Source organism: Sebastes umbrosus, chromosome 7, assembly GCF_015220745.1.
Source record: "Sebastes umbrosus isolate fSebUmb1 chromosome 7, fSebUmb1.pri, whole genome shotgun sequence".
Lineage (NCBI taxonomy): Eukaryota > Metazoa > Chordata > Actinopteri > Perciformes > Sebastidae > Sebastes > Sebastes umbrosus.
The window spans coordinates 27,900,185-27,919,657 of NC_051275.1; the positions used below are offsets into that span (position 1 = coordinate 27,900,185).

Below are 19,473 nucleotides of genomic sequence, written 5' to 3' on the forward strand. Positions count from 1 at the left end.
GATTACTACCCTAAAGCTGCTCACAATCACAATTACTGGCTGAACATCCATAAACAAAATAAATGAAGTGGTGCACATAGTCCAGGTTTATCATCCCCACGTTGCTGACATATGAACACCGTCCATATGTCCACTAAAGTGTGATACTGAATTACAATACCCAATAAACTGGATGCAATTACCATCCTCATTAATTGTAAACAAACTAACATAGAGAAGCTCTTCAACCACACACATTCTGTATTAAATAAAGGTTTATGGTTTTCAAAATCAGTGCAAACACAGCCTAAAAAGCAGAAATGGGCTCTTGATGGGTACCTTAAGTAGGAATAATGCTTTTGAGATAGGCACAGGAAGTAAAAGCGAAATGTTCATCTTGATAGTCCTGTTATTCATTAATCTGCAATTAACTGAAGCCAAAGGGAACCAATGGGATGGGGAGCAACAAGTGAAAGAGGGAGAGAGAGAGAGAGAGAGAGAGAGAGAGAGAGAACAAATAGAGAAACCTATTTCCCAGCAGGGCAGAGAGGTGGCCATCTCTGGAGCTGAATACGGACAATCAAGCTTCTCTGGTTTGCAGGCTGAATGCACAATGGAGTTTCTGAGAAATCACTTTGGACAACCAGCTGCGGAACTGCCTCTCTCTCTTTCTCTCTCTGTCTCCGTCAGGCCTTTGTGCCTCTGCCGAAACCACAAAACAGTATGACTAGTTTAATTTGTGGCAGTCGTAATCACACTAATGTGTTGATACTAGTACCTGAACATACCAACTTCCTTTCAGCTGTAAATTAAAATTACAAAAAGAAATGTGCAGAAAAATGTTGTCCGTGTAAAAGCCCTATTGTCAGGACAGTAACCCCTTTTCTCATTTCTCAGTTTGTACATCCTCGATTCCTTTCCTCGCCTCCTCTCCTCACGTCATAGTCCATCCCACCTCAGAATTGAGCGGAGAAGGTAAGGGGTACTTTTCATTATGCTACCGTGTCTCCTCGATTCCTTTCCTCACCTCTTCTCCCTGCGTCTTAGTCCCGCCCACGGGAGATGTGAGCAGAGGAGGCGAGGAAGACGTGAGGAGAGAGGAGTTGAGGCAACGGGCATCGCGCCTTGGAGACGTCATTTTAAATATAACTTGTGGCCATTGTCACGCCTCTTTTACATGTCACGGGTGCCGAAAAGGATACACCTGTGCATCCTCGTCATAGATCCTCCGGCAAGCCTCATTGCTCCACTCTCCTCAAGATGCATTTTTTGGAATTGAGACATCCTTCAAGATGGCGCGCTGGGATCGATATCCAGGTCACAGGCAGGATGACAAAGGAGAGAGGAGAAATGGAGGCACAAATGACAACAATCTCCATTCTCAAAGGTGCTGATCCTGCTGTTGTCAGCTGCTAGGGAGATATCCTAGGTGCTACCTCTTTCCAATCACTGACCTACCACGCTTTTGTCACTGACCTCACCTCACATAAATATGCCCAGTCAGTATTTTCTAGTTGCTGAGACCTGACTTTGCCTTCCAAGTCTGAATCTGCCAAAAAAGCAGTGAGCTTGCCCTGTTGGCTGCAGTGTGTTTTTTTGCTTTGACATGATAACAAAGCACCTCAACAGTCTCCTGCCTCCAACTACTGCACTTGGGTTCTCACTGCACTCCTCTTTGTATAGCAGTTGTTAAAGGAACCATAACACACAATCTTAGTATGTTTAGGCCATTACCACACAATTTGAGAATTCACAGACACTGTGTTATTAGTTTTTTAATGCACACTATGCCTTCCACACAACTACTAAACATGCATGCACTTGGAAAAAAACAATGTTGGAACAAGCAATTAATCACTGTGAACATTACTCTCAGCTAAGTCATGCTCTATAGGCTATGCACATTTTAATAGCTTTTTGGATCAGTTCAAACTAATGTGAAGAAAGGAAGGAAGGAAAGAAAGATGGAAAAGAAAGAAAGAGGAGTTTTATCTAATTTATTCAATTCATCCAAGCAAAAAGTGTAAGGAACTGTATTTACATCATGAATACAATTTTAAGCACAAAATATACAAGACACGGATGAGTACATAAAGGAACAAAGGAAAGGGGGAAGAGAAGCACCAGTTTTTTTTTTTACGGCGATGTCGTAATCCGGTCTGATAGAGTCACAGCAGTTCTGTAGATGTTGTTAACCTGTGAGTCAGAGGTCAAAGCAGTCCATCTGGGAGAGAATCAATGGAGGATGGAAAAGAGAAAAAAGAGAGAAAGATGGGTGATGAAAACAGATTCAGCACAGTGATGGATCGGTTCTGAGTTCAGAGGAGGAGAATGGCTCAGAAAAATAATTTAAACTTTGATCAAGAGTTTACAGGGAATGGATGAAAAAGTTACTAATTTCTTTTTGGAACTTGGAGATATATATACAGTGCAACATCCAACTGAATGTCACTTTCAAAAGTTGTTTCCTTAAAACACAAATAAGATAAAACATACAGTATAAATATTGTAAATGTATTGTGTAATGTACTGCAGTAGGAGGAAACAAGCAACAGTAACAGAAGATAACTAAATTAGAATTCATAAGGTCTGACATTTAATTCTCTGCTGTTGTTATTTTGGGTTAGCTGACTTCTCAAAGGCATCAAATGGGCAGAACGAAAACATTTTAAAGAAATAAAGGCTGCTTTAAATGTTGAAGTAAAATATTGAAAAACCATACGGCCATCCGTAATCTGTAAATCCACATTTTAAGCAATTTCCTGATTGTCCCATTCTGCCTCTCTGTCCCCCTCCAGCAACATTCCCACTTCCTGAAACCGGCTCATTGCCATTCTCTTCCTGTCCACCAGATGCCCTCTGACATTTTCATCTCACTCCCACACCTAGCCACGTCCTCCTGCCCTCCAGTCACCTGACCTTCTCCACCCGCTTCCTCACCTGTTTCCACTTTCCTCAGATTCCTCCTGCAGATTTCCACACACTCCTGGCCAGTCTGTCAAAGGTGCTTTGTTGCTCATACCTTTTCCTTCTAGCAATCAAACCCTTACCTGATCTGTTCCTGTTTCTCCCTTGTTGCCTGCTCCTGACCTGCTCACCAGCCTTGCCCTCTGGATTTATTTTCCTGTTTGGACTGCCTTCCTGGTTTTGACCCTTGCCTGCCTCCTGATTCCTCTACCTGCCTGCCAGCCTGTAAGCCTATATATATTATATACCTTCACTTTAGCACACTCTATATGTTATTTTATATTGGAGTAGTCACAAGTTTACTTTTACTGTGATATCTTTTGTTAAATTGTGTCTATTGGATACAGTTAAGTCCCAAGATTCTGCAAACTTGACCAGTTAACTTCTCAATTTATAAAGTCAAATACAATCTCTTTCAGTTTATGCTATTTCCCAAATGAATTTAAATCAAAAGTGTATATTATTAGAGTTGCATACGTGAAAATGGTATGCATTATTTCGTAGTATTTGGCCAAACCAAATTTGTTTTGCAATTCTTTCCAGGGATACATGCTTTTTTTAGTAAAAAATAATATAGTAAAAAATATGATTGTAAAAATAGTATAGTAAAGTAACTGCTTCCATCCCTCTGACCCATTTGTACTAACGTAAAATTATAAAAAATCAGGAATGTGGTGACCCTCCAGGTCTTTTGATTCCCACCAGCTCATTGTATGGACTGTTGTAACTCTGTATGTGGGAGCTAGAATGTATTCTCTCTCACATCCAGTTACAAAATGCTGCTTGCCCAGCTGTCAGTGAAGTGACAGCAAAAGTACCCATTCCCATTTTCATTTGTATTCTTATCTGCCTATTGTTTCGTCATGCTTTCATTTACATTTTCTTTTTATATAAGTGTTAAATACTTTATTGCAGACTTGTTTTGTGTGAAAGTATTCCATAGATAGTGTTGCCTCACCTTGCTTTGGAAGTAGAGGAGAAAAGATGGGGACAAATAGAGAAACTCTCATCGTTGATCTGCAGTTTCTCTGATGTTCGCCTAGAGACCAACAGTGGGAAACAGCCCGTAGGCTCACGTAGCCCAGATAGAAGACCCACAGTTCACCCTACAGTACCATCCCTTTGAAACACCAGAATGTGCTGTATATGTAAAATAGGCACACAGTTTTTTATATGCCTACATGCACAGCGAAATTCAAGCACACTAATTCTCAAGATGTCCTGCGTTTTGCCTCTGCCTCATTTAGCTTGAGGCAAAAAAATCACAGCGCTAAGGAAGAAGGCATTTTGTGTGCATGTATGTGTGTGTGTGTGATCCTGCAAAGTATTGTCAGGAGAAGGAAAGTGAAAACTGAAATCTCATTCGAAACAAAACGGCAGCTCCACTGTGGTCGTGAGAGGAGCTGGTATTTACAGAGTTGCATAATTTCATGAATCTGGAAATTAAAAAGAGTTCCAGTTTAGAAAATGAACTCTTTATGAACTTGTGGAAGCAAAAATAAATTCAAATAACTGTTGTAATGAAATGGTAAAGAGGAGAGGGATTAGATGAAATGAGAGTGATATGAAAGAGGTGAGGACTCTCTCAGGAAAATGTGAATAGAATAGGAATAGAAATACAGGATCAGATCTCACAGATTGGATGTGAGATGGCTTGTGGGACTGAGGGAAACTGCAGAGCGTTCACTATAATCAGGAAACTTGACATGAAAGCAATGAAATAAAGTCTAATGCTAAGCGATCATTTACCTTAAACACTGTGCCAAGTGATTTTTCTCAAAGCGTTGGTGTGACATTGCCGTTTTGTAGCCAGTGAAAAACATGCCAAGAAGATATGAGATATTACATTTCCTTGCAGTGCGTCTTTGTGGTTCAGCTTTGACCTTTTTTACCATAGATATGTGTGTGAATCTGGCGTTAACCTCCGGTCCTGAAAAGAGAAGCCAATGCTGAAGTGCCTTAAACTTGCATTCTTTCTAAAAGTCAGCAGGGGGCGACTCCTCTGGTTGTATAGAGTCTGTGAGAAAATGAGCCTACTTCTCTCTTGATTTATTACCTCAGTAAACATTGTAAACATGAGTTTATGGCCTTAATCACTAGTTTCAAGTCTTCTTCAATACAGCATGATGTTCATTTAGTAAATTATGGTCCCATTTAGAGTCAAATAGACCATAAAGCAGGGAATGCTTTAGGGCGTGGCTGCCTTGTGATTGAAAGGTCGCTAACACACCGTTGTCCGATTTGGGTGTTTCCGTATTTTCGTCTAACAACTTTAACCCTTTCACAGTGTGTTTTCAGTTCATGAAAGTTAATTGTAACCTTTTTGGTTGCCTGAAAATGTCTTATTCAGCATTTGATTGTCTCGTGTCACTTCTGGTTGCAAATAAGTTTGCTGTTCACAAACCAATGGGTGACGTCACGGTGACTACATCCACTTCTTATATACAGTCTATGGTGTTGCTGCTTCTCCAGAGCTTGGTTGGACAGCCTCAGGATTAAGAAACAAATATATGATTGAACCTCAAACTGGGTCGTACATAATCAATGTTTTAGTTTTTAGGGTGATAGTTTTTCCCCTGTAAGACACGTTTTACATCTCTATGAAGTGAGTGAGAGAAAATCCCCTCTTGGTGCAGTAACACCCTTTTAATGAAACTCTTCTGGGGAGACAATTGAAATGAAGAGGGGGATCATCACTGCCTCCATCTCATCCTCTTTATAAGTGTTGAAGTGGTGGAGCCTTTGTCTTTTCTTTCACTACATGTTACCTCCCTGCAAAGGCAGTTTGATACTGAGAAGAAAGAGAAAATGCTGATTGCATTGCAGGGAGGAGAGGATATTGCAACGGCATGATGGAATCAAATTTAAGTCTTGTGTCAAGGCCTTGCCACCTGTCACATAATCGGTTTTCTAGCTGCTGGCAAGGACTGTTCAGGTTCCCCCTCTGTGTCCAGTCTCAATCTATTTCTACCGTATCATTTTACTTGAGGCCATATTGTATTTGTCCACAGAATTAGGGGAAAGAAATAGGTGTGCTGGACATCAAACAATTTAACACTTCACACGTATGACACTATAAGACAAGACAGATGTTTGCTGTTGAATATAGTGTTTTGTCTGTCTAGTACATAGAATAGAAAACATGTCCTCACTAAATGATAGAACAGGTTGTTTTCCAATGACTCCCAAAATGACATATATGACCGTTGGCGACTACCAGCGACAGGAGCATGTTGTGAAACGGTTGCAGTTTTAAACATGTGGTTAATGTTGTGAACTGAAACAAAACTACTTGGTTAGGTTTAGGAAAAAATTATAGTTTGGGTTCAAAACAGCCTGTTTGTTACGTAACTTAGGTTACGTTCATAAGTTAAATAAGTCAGTGTTGACTTGACACGAACATTAGTCTCCTGGGTGAAAGTCCTGTGTTTGTTTGGCCCGTTCATCCACCCTGATCGTGTCTAAAAGGTAACATGCAAACTGCGTAACTATCACAAGATGGTTAAGGTTAGGCATTGACCTTGAATAGTTAAGCTTAGGCATTGACCTTGAATGGTTACAGTTAGGATAGCTCGTCGGGCAGCGAGTCTCGCGAGAGTTTTCTGCAAGTTTTTGCCGTTACTTCCAGGAAGACTGTCTGAGAATAGAAGGTGAGGTGAATAAGAAATATCAAACTGAGTGACAGAGTACCGTAGAAAATCTGAATGAGGCCACATTAATATTAGCAAATTATTATTATATATATATATATATATATTATTACAACATGTTCGCATCTAATGAGCATTTATTCCAAAGCAAAATAATCAGCAGAGGCAATGTCCATGAAGATGAATATTTTGAACAGTCAACAGTGTGTTAAGTCGTTTCTCTCCTTCTTCTCACTTCTTAAAGCCGCTGATATTCTTATAATAACAATGTGTCAAATGACAATGTGGAAACAATGTGACGAAGTTAAAGGGGTCACTAGTAGTGATGGTTCTACAGATAATTATCACCCAAATCTGCAGCTCCCCTCGACTTTATGGAGCTCTTCAGCGAGTTTCACTTTACCGTTAGTGTTCTCTTTTCCAATCTCCCTCTCACTCTTTCTCATTCATTGCCATTGTCTTTCATTGCCTTGGACCAAAGTCTGCTAATGCATTTTCGTGAGCGCCATCAGTTCATTCTCGCAGCTGACAACCAGCTATTTATTTTTCCTGATCACCACTTTCAGCTGCTACATCTTTCTTGCATTTCTATCAGCTCAGTAGCTATTCCGGCCTCGCTAAAGCTTCATCAGCTGTCCCAATCTGCCTCGATTTCCCTCCAGCTGTTCTCATCTGGTAGAAAAGCAGCTCTGATTCTCTCATTCACCTCCTTCCAGGCAGCTCCAATCTTGTCGTTTTAGGCCTTCCTTAAAGCTCAAACCCTGTCTGACTTCATCTGAATACAGAGTCTCTCCAGAGGGGGGTTTGCTGCTCGCAAAGCCAATCAGAGCAGACCGGGCTTTTTAGGGAGGGGAGCTTAAAAAGACAGGTGCTAAAATGGAGCGATTCAGACAGAGGGTGAATACAGGTATATTCAGATAGACATTATGAGAAAAATAATGTGTTTTTTTAACATTAAAGCATGTAAACATGTTCAAGTAGAAACCCAAAATACAAGTATGAACCTGAAAATGAGCACAATATGTCCCTTTGAAAACTCCCATGGATAAAAGTCCTGGCTTTGAGAATAGGTTTCCCAAAAATTTACTTAAAGCTTCAATAAATAACAGTAATTCTATAGTTTTAAATTCATATCTTGTAAAATGAAATCGTAATACTTTGTTTAAGTACAGTCAGTGGTATTAGAGAGGGCACAATTTTTTTAATTTTTTTATCAATCAGACCGGTGTCATGGGGAAGCAAGTTGTCATTCTTGGTTGAGGTTGGAAGCTTCATAATAACTCTGAATGTCAATCCCACTCAGTCGTTCAGCATGATTCCTTGGAGTGAATCTGAGAGGCTTTATACATCTAATCCCGTACAGTTAAGAGGACAAGCGGGGAGAGAACAACAGACTTGTCAATGAGGACAACTCTGGCCTTTCAGACAATCACAAAGTGTCACTAAAACCTCTCTGTGCTCTGAGAGCATTGATAAACAAATGCAGAGCAGCTGTGCTGGCAGGTGGCAGGTGACACAGTCAATCACGTAATGAGGAGAGGAGAGAAGCTCCCTGGAACCAGCGAGCCTGTTAAATAAACACTGAACACAGAGAGACAAGGAGAATAGAGAGCCGGAGTGTGAGAAGGCAGATGGTGCGGTGGGCATCACCATGACATGAATGCAGTGATTCCATATCCCAGAAGGAGGTTTTGGTTGCCTGAGTGAGCAGGAGCTCTACCTGGGCTGCCCTTCCTTTTGACGCTGTGAAACAGTTTTTTGAAGGGTAGTTGACAGCCAATCACCTGCTCAGCAGACTGGGCAATGAATTGGCTGTTGGTCCTGGAAAAAGAGGAAGTGGTAGAAAGCCAAACTGCAATAGATATGCAAGAATGGTTTTGGTTATTATGATAGGATGCAGGTCAATTGCTCCACCTGCATATTGTTGGACTGGAAGCAGAAGAATACCGTCATGGCATTACTCATAATGAAAAGGAGAGGAGTAGAGATCAACTTTAGTTAAATTATCTAGTCCTCTGGGAGCTTCAGACTTTATGTTCTAAGCCTGAGTTATGGTTCATTGGTTGTTTTGGCCACTTGGGGGCTGCAGAAACAACGTTGACATATCATCACCTTTTAAGTTGATATCATGAACAAGATAGCAAACAGTTTCTTATTTACACGTCCAGCAGCTTGGGAGCAACATTGTCATTCATGTGGAGATGTGTTTTTGGATGCCTGAGGCAAATATCTGTTTCTTTAGCTGCTAAATGCTCAACTATGTTCACCCGCTAGTCGATAAGTGTGTCTGTCTGCTGTTTGGTGCTGAGCAGGTATAGTGTATAGTGGGCTTTTAAATGTTTTTTCCTTTCAAGAGCTGCCTGTTGTGGATGAAAATGATGCCATGAGAGCGGTGAGAGTGAACCAAAGCAGTAAAGATGCGACAGGTGTTATGCAGAGTTCTGCCTGCCTGCCGAGAGGCTACTCAGTTCAGCCACGCTCAACCCTTCATTAGGTCCATTATTCCAATCTCATGTTGCGTGGCCAAGCATTCCTCACACCCACAGAACTTTAGAGCGGGGATCATTTTACAATAACAATATATCAAATGACAATGTGGAGGGGTTGTTCGTAGTGATGAACCTGCCGGCCCGCCGAGAACTGCATGCCCCTGGCAGGATCACGCACAACTAAAGCAAAAACTACCAAACATAACATTATGATAATTTCTAAGGCAAAGTACTGTTAGATTAGGTAGGTAAATCACATTTCGTTTTAAATTAAAGCTGCAAGCAGCAATGAATGGGCCCTCACACCTTCACGTGCATCGTGGGTACTGGTGGGACGCCGGTCAATGCAGCAAGGCACAATAAAACAAGAACTCTGCTGAGTGCAATGATGTCTCCTGCAAGTGTCTACGTCAACCGGTTCGTGGGTTAGGAAAGAGACGGGGCTAATGTTTGGGGGTGGGGCTTTGAGTGTTTATTGGTATGTAAATGTCCGAGGCCTGGACCGTTATTTTGCTGGAGAAATTTTTAGCATATTGGACAAAGTACGCTGAAGTTACGACAACTTCCTGTTTTATGGCAAAAGGCGCTTATTTGCCGCCATGCCACAGCAGCAATGTTGCATGAAAGTGCAGACGTTTCATAACTTTTGATGACAAAGTTCTTTAGATTGTACTGACCAAATTTAAAATCATTCAGAGTACGTTAAAGTACACAGCCTTTAAAATGCTAAAAATACCCTGAAATTGCACATGAAATTCGAATTAACCAACTTCCTTTTGGGTTTACCTCCAAGAGGCTCTTTTATATAACTCCACGTTACATAGACCTACCAAATTTAATACAGCAACGTGGAAGGTTGGGGCTTTAAAAAGTCGTAGGGTTTTCGAGCACCTTTAGCCCCTCAAAAAGGCACTTCATTTGGAAAAATCTAAATGAGAATAATAATCCTGACAATTTTAATACGTCCTTCGCAGACTGACGGTTCGGGCCCTAATAAGAAGACATGTCCAGGAGGCTATATTGTATACCCGCATGAGTGAATAAATCAGTAAATAGATGAATTGCCATTAATGGTTGCAAACATATTGTTAAGTACAGCAGTCTTTCCAGCTGAGAGCCGAGCTCTGTGCTCTGTCTCTGTCCATGGTGCTGAACTGGAGGCTGTAGAAAGTCACTCCCTGTGGCGTTTCAACAGACATATTACATTACTGGATATGAAGTACACACAGTAGTTGCTCTCTGTTCACTATCCAAGGACTGTGGTGCTGAATGAGCAGCAACATTAATCCATTACTGTGGTTCAGCTCAGTTCAGAATCCCTGGATTTTAATGCTCTCCGAGGAAACGCTCTCAACACAGCGGCCTCATCACCCTGAATAAACAGCAAAAAGACGTCTCAATGGAGTTCACCTCAGCTGAACATCCCGAAAATGATGATCTCCTTTATTTGGGCTGACACAAAATTATCATGCGAACCACTGGAGTTTTTACTCTCCCTACCCTGTATACAGAATGCAATAAGGCAATTTCACCTACAATAATTAAATGTCTCAGAATGCTTTGATTTGTAGGAAAGTGTGAAATTGAATGGACTGGTAAATTCACCATGTTAACTGCCTGATAGCCACTTTTCTTAATCCTTAATAGCTTTGTAAAAAAATAATTTCACACCAGGAAATGAGTAATTCTATTCTGCAATTTCTTGAGGTTACCACGCGGGCACAGCGGATTTCTATTTATTGTTAACAGTGGATAAAGGAGGCATGTAAAAAGTGAGAGTTAAAGTCTGGGGTGAAATAGGTTGTTACACAAGCCCTGCTATGAGCCGAGACAGATACTTTTCCTCTTTATTGCTGCGCTTTTAGGTGCTCAGCATATGCAAAGATAACATGCACATGCCCACATAGACACACAGAAACAGAGAATAGTGGTAGTGTCATGAATAATGCATGAAAACGTGCAGTTTGCATGCTAAAGATGGTGATTAGATGGCATCTGTCTGGACTGTGGTTGTTGCAGTTTTGACTCCAACATGAATCAACACTTAACCCATCATTGGGAATTATCATCTCACCGGCTTCTGGGACTTTTACATATTTTTTGTGACTTTCCCCACATCACTTGCTTCATTTCCTCTTTTTTTGCCTTTTTGTCATGAGCATATATTTCCCCTGTCCCTTCTGTACCACCCTAACTATATATATATAGAGAGTAAAGTAATATTTTGATGGGGTGAGATGAAAAGATTCTTCATGCAATCGCTTCAAAATAAGCAAAAAAGACAAACTAATAAAGAAAGAAACTTAACATACATGCATAAACATAATTCATCTGCACAGCAGAACAGCTGCTGTTATTAAAGCTGGTTATATGTACTTACTCACAGCAGAGCGACACAGCCCTTATGTGTGCTGAATAATTCATGACTCGCCAACATTTACAAAGTGACTGATGGCGAATGTTCAGCACTATGTACACTGTGTTGTTCTTGGAGGAGTGTTGTACCATTCTCTTATACTCTTTGAATTATTAAGTGTTTGTCACTTGGAAAATGCATTTCGCTGCTGCCTTCTCTAAACCACAATGCATTCCCCTTAAGGGACCCAACAAGCCTCAAGAAAAAGACACAGTTCACTACAGAAAAAATGTACAGTTTGTTTTTTTATGTTGACAAATTCAACTTTGCATTATATGCAAATGTGTGTTGTGCTTCTCCAAGTGTAAAATATTGTAAACCTTAGTTTGAATGTAAATGCAGAGCTAGTGCAGCAAAACACTGACACACAGCCAGCCAAATTTGTGTAGCACCAAATCCTTCCATCCATCCATCCATCCATCCATCCATCCATCCATCTTCATGTCCTCACCCTGTCACTGAAAGTGAGGACAGTTATCCTGCAGGGAAATCTTGCATTACATCCAAACAAAGTTAAAATGCAGCAGCAGCGCAAGTGGGTCCATGAGGCCAGAAGTGTCTCTCAGCACAGCAGGAGAACAGGTCAGCAGAACTCATACAATATGTAAGGGCTTCTGTGAATGTTTGTTTTCCTTCCTAAACCTGATAAAAATGCAGTATGTGTCCAGTTGACAAACTTGCTGATGCAGCATCTTGGACCAAACCAAGATATATAGGTCGGTGTCCCCAGACTCCAGAAAGACAGTGATATTTATTAGATTGCATGGTTGCAAAAGGAACCTGAACAGTCTATAATCTATTCTATCCTCAGTTTAAGTGACCATCACTGTGTCCACAAGGAAGACTCTGATCCAGATGATCCTGTAGAAGAATTCAGATCAAAGCCCCTTAAAAGCACTGTATGGCCCCGATGGATAGCAACATGTTGAAAATGTCAGAGTTCATAATTACACTAAAGCCCTCTTGTAGCTGGTAGAGTGTCAGTGTTTTACTCCAGGGCAGCTTGTGCATAATGACTTGCACAATGAAAAGGACTTGGTACAAGTAAAGACTTGAAAATACTGTATTCTAGAGGCTTTATGCAGAGCTCTCCATAAAAAGAAACCATGCATGCCTCATGACCACGACTAATGTTTCAGGCTATAAGGCCAACTTTTCCATTCAGCCGCCCACTATTACTATGTTACTTTTCTTTATTGCGGCTCCCTCCGTGGATTTAAAAGTCTAGTCCCTCGTGGCTGAGTTGTTAGAAGAGGCAGAGAAGCTGCCTCGAGACCTTCACTCACTGACTAATTCTTGTAATTACTTTTCAACATTTCTACTTGGTAAAAGCAAGGGGACATCCATCTGGCTGACGAGCCCGCAGCAAAAATTAATTGGAATTTTTCATTAAAACTTTGGGAGTATACAGACTGTGCAGACTTCTGCATTTATCAATTTGTACCAACTGTTGTCCTTAAGAAAACCTTAGACTGACTTACCATCAATGATGACTAAATAAAACGTATACATACAGTTTAGATAGACATAGTTTGTCAGCCCCTGAACAAAACCTCACGACTACTGTATGTTCCAGACTGATTGTATCCTAACATTTGACAATATTCACTATAATGTGAGTGTTTGATGGGATGAAATAATATAGACAGAGTTTGAGCTCCTACCTACAAGACCAGAAGTCTTCCTATGCAGGTCAAGTGAGCACCGAGTCTGGATGCAAGAGATCACCACACAATGCCTGTCGACCTGGGGATGATGACATATTTCCTGGATGCTCTGACGATGGCAGAGCTGCTGTTTGCAGTCTCCAGGTTGCTGCTGACTGTAACCATGATGCCTTCTGTAACGCAGCGGAGCCCAAGAGATCATCAGCAAGAAGCAGAGGAAGCCCCCTAAACTCTCTCACACAATGGTAAACAGTGCTTAACAACAGGGGCCCAATTTAATTATTCATGATGCACAAATCATTTGGTAGTTATTAATGAATATTTGATCACGGAGGCCTTGTTGAATTTATGCAAAATGTTACTCAAATATTCAGACTAAACTATGACAAATGACTTACTAACTGATTTGAAACCAGTATAAATAATAAATGAGAATGTAAATGATTAATTTTTATGAATTATGTTATCCTTATGATAATGTCATGTTCTGTCATCATGATGCGGGCAGCATATAATTGTCCTAATTCTAAATAAATTAAGCAATCTTTGGAATAGCGTGGTTGCCCCTTTATTAAATTAATTAAGATACTGCACAGATTATTTATTTATTCATGGTAATACATTAGATTTAGCCTACAGGGGGTTCTGTTGTTATCAGCTTTATGTAACAGATTAATGATATTAGTCAGCATAGGCTCCTTGAAAGATATATCTCCATGGCAACCTCAATTAACCTTGATTTATTCAAGACACGCTCTTCAAAAGCCCTGCTGAGACAACAGGCTGCTATAATGTGCGTATTGGCTCATTGAGCTCAGCTAATAATAATGAGAGGTGGCTTGTGTTCTGCCTCTGAACACATTCTCCTTTTTCTGTAAATGCACTAGATGGCAGTGCAGGCCAAGCTATGTGCACACACACACACACCATCACCATCACCATCATCACCACACATAGAGCCTGACAGAGTGAGACTGAGTCCAGTGTTTGGTTCTCCAGCACTTGTGCGGTTCGCATTAGCTGCAGCTCTCCAAACTGTGACACTTTGAGGCGTTATTTCCTGAGGATAGATCCTTACCTTCGTGGTCAAGACATTACGCGTGGACACCGACCTCTCGACAGGACACCAAGTTGCGTCAGGAGGACCAGATTAAAGGACAACATGCATTACTTCTGGATTTACAGCGTTTGGATCCCAGGAATCGCTTTGCTCTTCGGATTTCAAGGCAAGAATCTGCTGTTTTTATTCCTTTTTTTTTTTTTTGCAGATTGCAGGTTATGTGTAGTAATGCGTTATGGCGCAGTTTGGAGTCTTTGGGGATTGTTTTGGGACAGTGTTGTGATAGCCTGTTAGTGCCTGCAGTGGTTCACCAGGCATCATGCTAATAATCACGCCTGGCTCTTTTCACTTCTGTCTCTATCTGCGTTTTTGCGCGTGCTTGAAATGTCAAAAACGACCTGTGTGAAACCAAACTCAGCAAGCTGGAGATGCACATTTGCAAACTTGATATATGTGTGTGGGTGCTGGAGAGGGTGGCACTGTGGCACAGATAGGCCAATACATCTTCTGCATAGAGACTGATGATGAAGTCTGCCTTTGTTTTGAAAAGGAGACTACTGAGTGTTATTATGAATACACTGAAGCACTTTCCAAGTAATTAGAGCAAAGCTATGATGAGCACCTGACTGTGACAGCCAGAGAGGAATCTGTTGCTTTTTGTGTTGAGTGGCCTCATATAGGCTCCTCCAGCAGCAGTTTGTCACCATGTGAAGAAGAGACATTTGGAGGCTGGTGGGCCTTCTGGCAACTAGCTGCTTGTCCTTTAATGGTCTATAGGCCAGTGGTTCTCAAACCTTTTTACCCCTAAATTGATACCCATTAGGTCACGGACCCCTATTTGATAAGATTTAGCTTCAGGGACCTGCAAGATTTTGGTTGTGAACACCGACCCTCGACAGTAGACCAAGCTTATGTTTAAGTCCAGAATTCTGTAGTTGTCAACTAGAGTTGAGGAGCTAACCACGGAGGAAATGAAATCAGATCAGAATAGTCACATTTATGACTAAAGCACATTCGATTCACTTCTATAGTGAATTAAATTGTGAAAATATACTATTCCCCATTTTTTTGGGAACCCCCTGGAACTCCCTCGAGGACACCTGGGGGTCCCCAGACCCCTGGTTGAGAACCACTCGTCTAGGCTGGTACTTTATAGTCATAAGCTGCTAGTCAACCAGCTTAATGTAGTTTTCCCCGTCGGTTGAGATGCTGATGAATACCAAAGTTGGTCAAGTGCCAATCATCAGCAGCTGGTCATGCCTTCTGCACCAGCTTGCTTATGTTTTATTTTAGTGGCTGTTTTTGATAGTAAATAAGCTGGTGACCGACAGCAAATACTTCTATTGACAGCCAACATTACACCACATCTGTTCAGTAAAGCCAAAGACCAGCAGTGGTCATCAAAACCACCAGAGTACTTTACTGTTGGAACACTAGTCTTTAGTCCACCAGTCTTATTGAGTCTATACTGAATCTCTTCTCCCTTCATTTCCATCGTCTGGCCTCACAGATTTCTCTTCCCTCCAACCATGACTGTACTAATAGAGCTGATTTGGCCCATCTCAGGGAGCTGAGCGGTGAATCAATTAGCTTCTTTAGTCTCCCACAGGAACACACTACCTATAGTAGAACAACGCACAGCCTGATCAAGCATATTGGATTCACTTTAACACTGTTGTGATGCTGGCAGGCAGCCTGGATGGTGGGAAGTGCCAGATGAGGAAGGAGAGAGAGAGAGAGAGGGAGATAGTGTGGGAGACAGGATGAGGAGAAAAGGATGGAACGAGAGACGGGGTGCAGGAAGAGCGACAACTGTGACGAGAGAGAGAGAATATATTTAAATGAAGTACATGTAGGGAATAGTATTTCGCGTTGCGTTTAAATGTCTCTTATATTTGTAATTAGCCCTCAGCAGTAAGTGATGCTCTCCAGCGTTCTTCTATTGTTCTACTGTTCTACGCGCTGTAAATTAATCTGTGTGTTTCACTGTCTTCTGCCAAACACAGACTGTGTTTCACTTCAGTGTCCTGAATGTGAATAAGGGATTAAAGATAATGACTGAATGTATCATTGTGGAATTAACTGTGACACAACTATTGTTTTGTCACAGAGCAGATGGTGAGAAATAGTCTCACCAGCCTCTCCCTTCACCATTACTGACAGTAGTAACTCTCTTTATTCTGTTCTCTCTCCTCTCCCCACCCACACGTCTTCTTTTTATTCAGCTCATGTAGAGTTTGCTGCCTGTCCTGAATTTTAAAGTGGCGCTGGATTATTTCTTCTCAGAGCAGAGACTTTAACTGTTTAACTTGGTAATACTGTGTATTCTTTCACACAGAACTTGCTGCCCACTGTCTGCAGATTAATAACATTTCTTGTCTGACTTTCTTTATCATCCTGATCCTGGTAACTCCCAAAAAGATCTTAACCAAAGAGACTTCCATCAAATCACCACACAGTCATCTTGGTGTGTCAACAACAGGTGACTTCAGTCATACACCGATCAGCTATAACATTATGACCACCTGCCGAATATTCAGTATGTCCCTGTTTTGGCGCCAAAACAGCCCTGACCCGTCGAGGCATGGACTCCACTAGACCTCTGAAGGTACGCTGTGGTATCTGGCACCAAGCCGTCAGTAGCAGATCCTTTAAGTCCTGTAAGTTGCGAGGTGGGGCCTCTGTGGATCGGACTTGTTTGTCCAGCACATCTCACGGATGCTCGATTGGATTGAGATCTGGAGAATTTGGAGAACGAGTCAACACCTCAAACTCGTTGCCATCCACATGATATAAAAGAAAACGTGATTCATCAGACCAGGCCACCTTCTTCCATTGCTCCGTGGTCCAGTTCTGATGCTCACGTGCCCATTGTAGGTGCTTTTGGCAATGGACACGGGTCGGCATGGGCACCCTGACCGGTCTGCGGCTACGCTGCCCCATACGCAACAAACTGCGATGCACTGTGTGTTCTGATCAGCAATTTGAGCTCCAGTAGCTCTTCTATTGGATCGGACAACACGGGCCAGCCTTCGCTCCCCACGTGCATCAATGAGCCTTGGCCGCCCATTACCCTGTCGCCGGTTCACCGGTTTCCTTCCTTGGACCACTTTTGGTAGGTCCTGACCACTGCAGACGGAAAGACGGGAACATCCCACAAGAGCTGCAGTTCTGGAGATGCTCTGACTCAGTCGTCTAGCCATCACAATTTGGCCCTACGCTTGCTCATTTTTTCTGCTTCCAACACATCAACTTCAAGGACAAAATGTTCACTTGCTGCCTAATATATCCCACCCACTGCCAGGTGCCATTGTAACGAGATAGACAATGATATTCACTTCGCATGTCAGTGGTCATAATGTAATGGCTGATCAGTGTATAATTAACACAGTCTGCAAACGGTACTGTCTGGTGATGTGTGTCATTACTGGGAGATCCATCCAAGACTATGAGAGGATGATCGCTGTACATTCTGTCTCTCAGAGCCTCATCACATCTGAGATTCAGCAGCTGCTTCTGCTTCCTTCCTCTAGCTGTGCTTCAGTCTCCTCCATCTTCCACAGCTCAGCAGCTCATCCACACACTGTGTGTGTGTGTGTGTGTGTGTGTGTGTCTGCATGTTTGTAACACTGAGTAACAGCTACTGTGAGCTCTATGGGAAAGAGGATCTCCATCAGTTTTCTAGGAATAACCCAGTCGGATGGAGACCTTTGACTCTGTGTTACTTTTCTGCTTGTTGTATATTTCATAGGCCAGACGCTGGCAGACACAAAGCAACCACATACAGAGAAAGTAAAGTAGCGTCGGTGAGTCAGAGATCAGATCCAGCATGTATTTTAACCACTAAGGTCCTCTGAGATGAGGAGTGAAGTGATATTTAATGACAGGTTTTAGTTTTTACATCCCATGGCGGAGGATCAGAGTGTGTGCTTGTCTTCTTTCTCTGGCTGCAGCTTTAAACAGGTGAAGTGCTGTAGAGGTTGTGCTTCAGTGAGTCTGACATCTTTTAGCTGTCAAGGATTCAACCTCAACCTCTGAGGGCCTTCTCTCTCTCACAGCTAGTAGTAAGAGACACAGCACTCGCATCATACCGACTGTACGTCACTTATTTCTATTCAGTAATAAGTTTTGAAATGCAATTACAGGAGTTTTACATGAATCAAATGTTGTCTAATTGGCAAAATTATTATTTGAATCAATAATTATCTGATCAAGGAATAAATAAACAGCATGGATCTGAGGTTTCAGAGCTAAAGAAACATTTTGGTCAGAATAAAAAAAGGTTTGATACCCAGCCCTACCTTTGTCATAGGTTTTGTGTGTGGAAGTGTCATGACACATCTTCAGTTTGCTAAGACAAACACCAGCCAGGGTTTAAAAACACACACTTGTCATTTAAACATCAACAATTAGCCAGTAAATTCTCTTGATTCTTAAACATGATGACGTCAGATTCAGGAGCCCGAGACTGGTAGTCTAAATAGCAATCTATAGTTTTAAATGCCAGTAATTATGTTGAAGATGGTATTTAATGTCATCATGGTGTTTAATATCAGCAATGACTTTTAACAGGCCACATGAGAGAGATCACATGACCCAGAAAGGGAGACGAGGTGAACCAGCAGAGAGAGATTTAGTCCTCTAGCCTCCATGTTAAAACCGTTGATGTCAGTGAGCTGCATGAAGAATGGTGGTGTGACAGTTTAATACAGTTAAAAGGTTTCTGCTGTGGAGCTTCAGATCTACACTTTAGGCTGTCATGGTCGGACATCTATCAGAGCTGTACGAGACGGAAAGGAGGAAGAGGAGGAGGAGAAGGAGAACTGTAAGAGAGTCACACAGAGGGGAAGACAATTTTTATTCTTGAAACATGGTGTGTGTGTTGGACTTCTCAAAAATATTGACTCACTACAGAGTGCACACAAAGAGTTGGAGACTTGGTATTTATCTGCTAGGACACAAATTAAACAACACATTTAATCTACTTAACTTGAGGTCACTTGGCTGCGAGGTGTTGAGGCTTGTTGTGAACATCTTTGTGGAAAACAAACAGACAAACTCTGGATAGTCTCTCTGCGTCTGAACTCAAAGGGTGAAGATACTGAATTAATGAACACCGCTAGAATGTTCTGTTCCGAGAACTTCTGTGATGTCAGATTCCGGAACCATTATTGTCATCATGTTAGAATAGAACCTCCCAAACAACTCACACACGCACACGCACATACACACACACACACACACA

The 19,473-nt window shown here is 41.7% G+C and overlaps 1 protein-coding gene and 1 long non-coding RNA gene across 3 annotated transcripts in view; one reads left to right on the forward strand and one right to left on the reverse strand.

Moving 5' to 3' along the window:
* Positions 1 to 1,758: 1,758 nt before the first annotated feature.
* Positions 1,759 to 19,043, reverse strand: LOC119491417. 2 transcript variants are annotated; one of them, XR_005207603.1, is made up of 3 exons: positions 18,530 to 19,043; positions 13,166 to 13,341; positions 1,759 to 2,203 (listed from the first exon to the last, which is right to left on the reverse strand). It is a non-coding gene; the product is annotated as an uncharacterized LOC119491417 (long non-coding RNA). The 2 variants fall into 2 exon arrangements; XR_005207604.1 differs by lacking the exon at positions 1,759 to 2,203 and adding an exon at positions 11,814 to 12,362.
* Positions 14,121 to 19,473, forward strand: part of LOC119491416 (limbic system associated membrane protein) — a 622,005-nt gene continuing 616,652 nt past the window's right edge. The window contains exon 1 of the mRNA XM_037775451.1: positions 14,121 to 14,394. Coding sequence (XP_037631379.1) covers positions 14,331 to 14,394 — 64 coding nt within the window. The 5' untranslated portion in view covers positions 14,121 to 14,330. The remainder of the gene's footprint in view (positions 14,395 to 19,473) is intronic.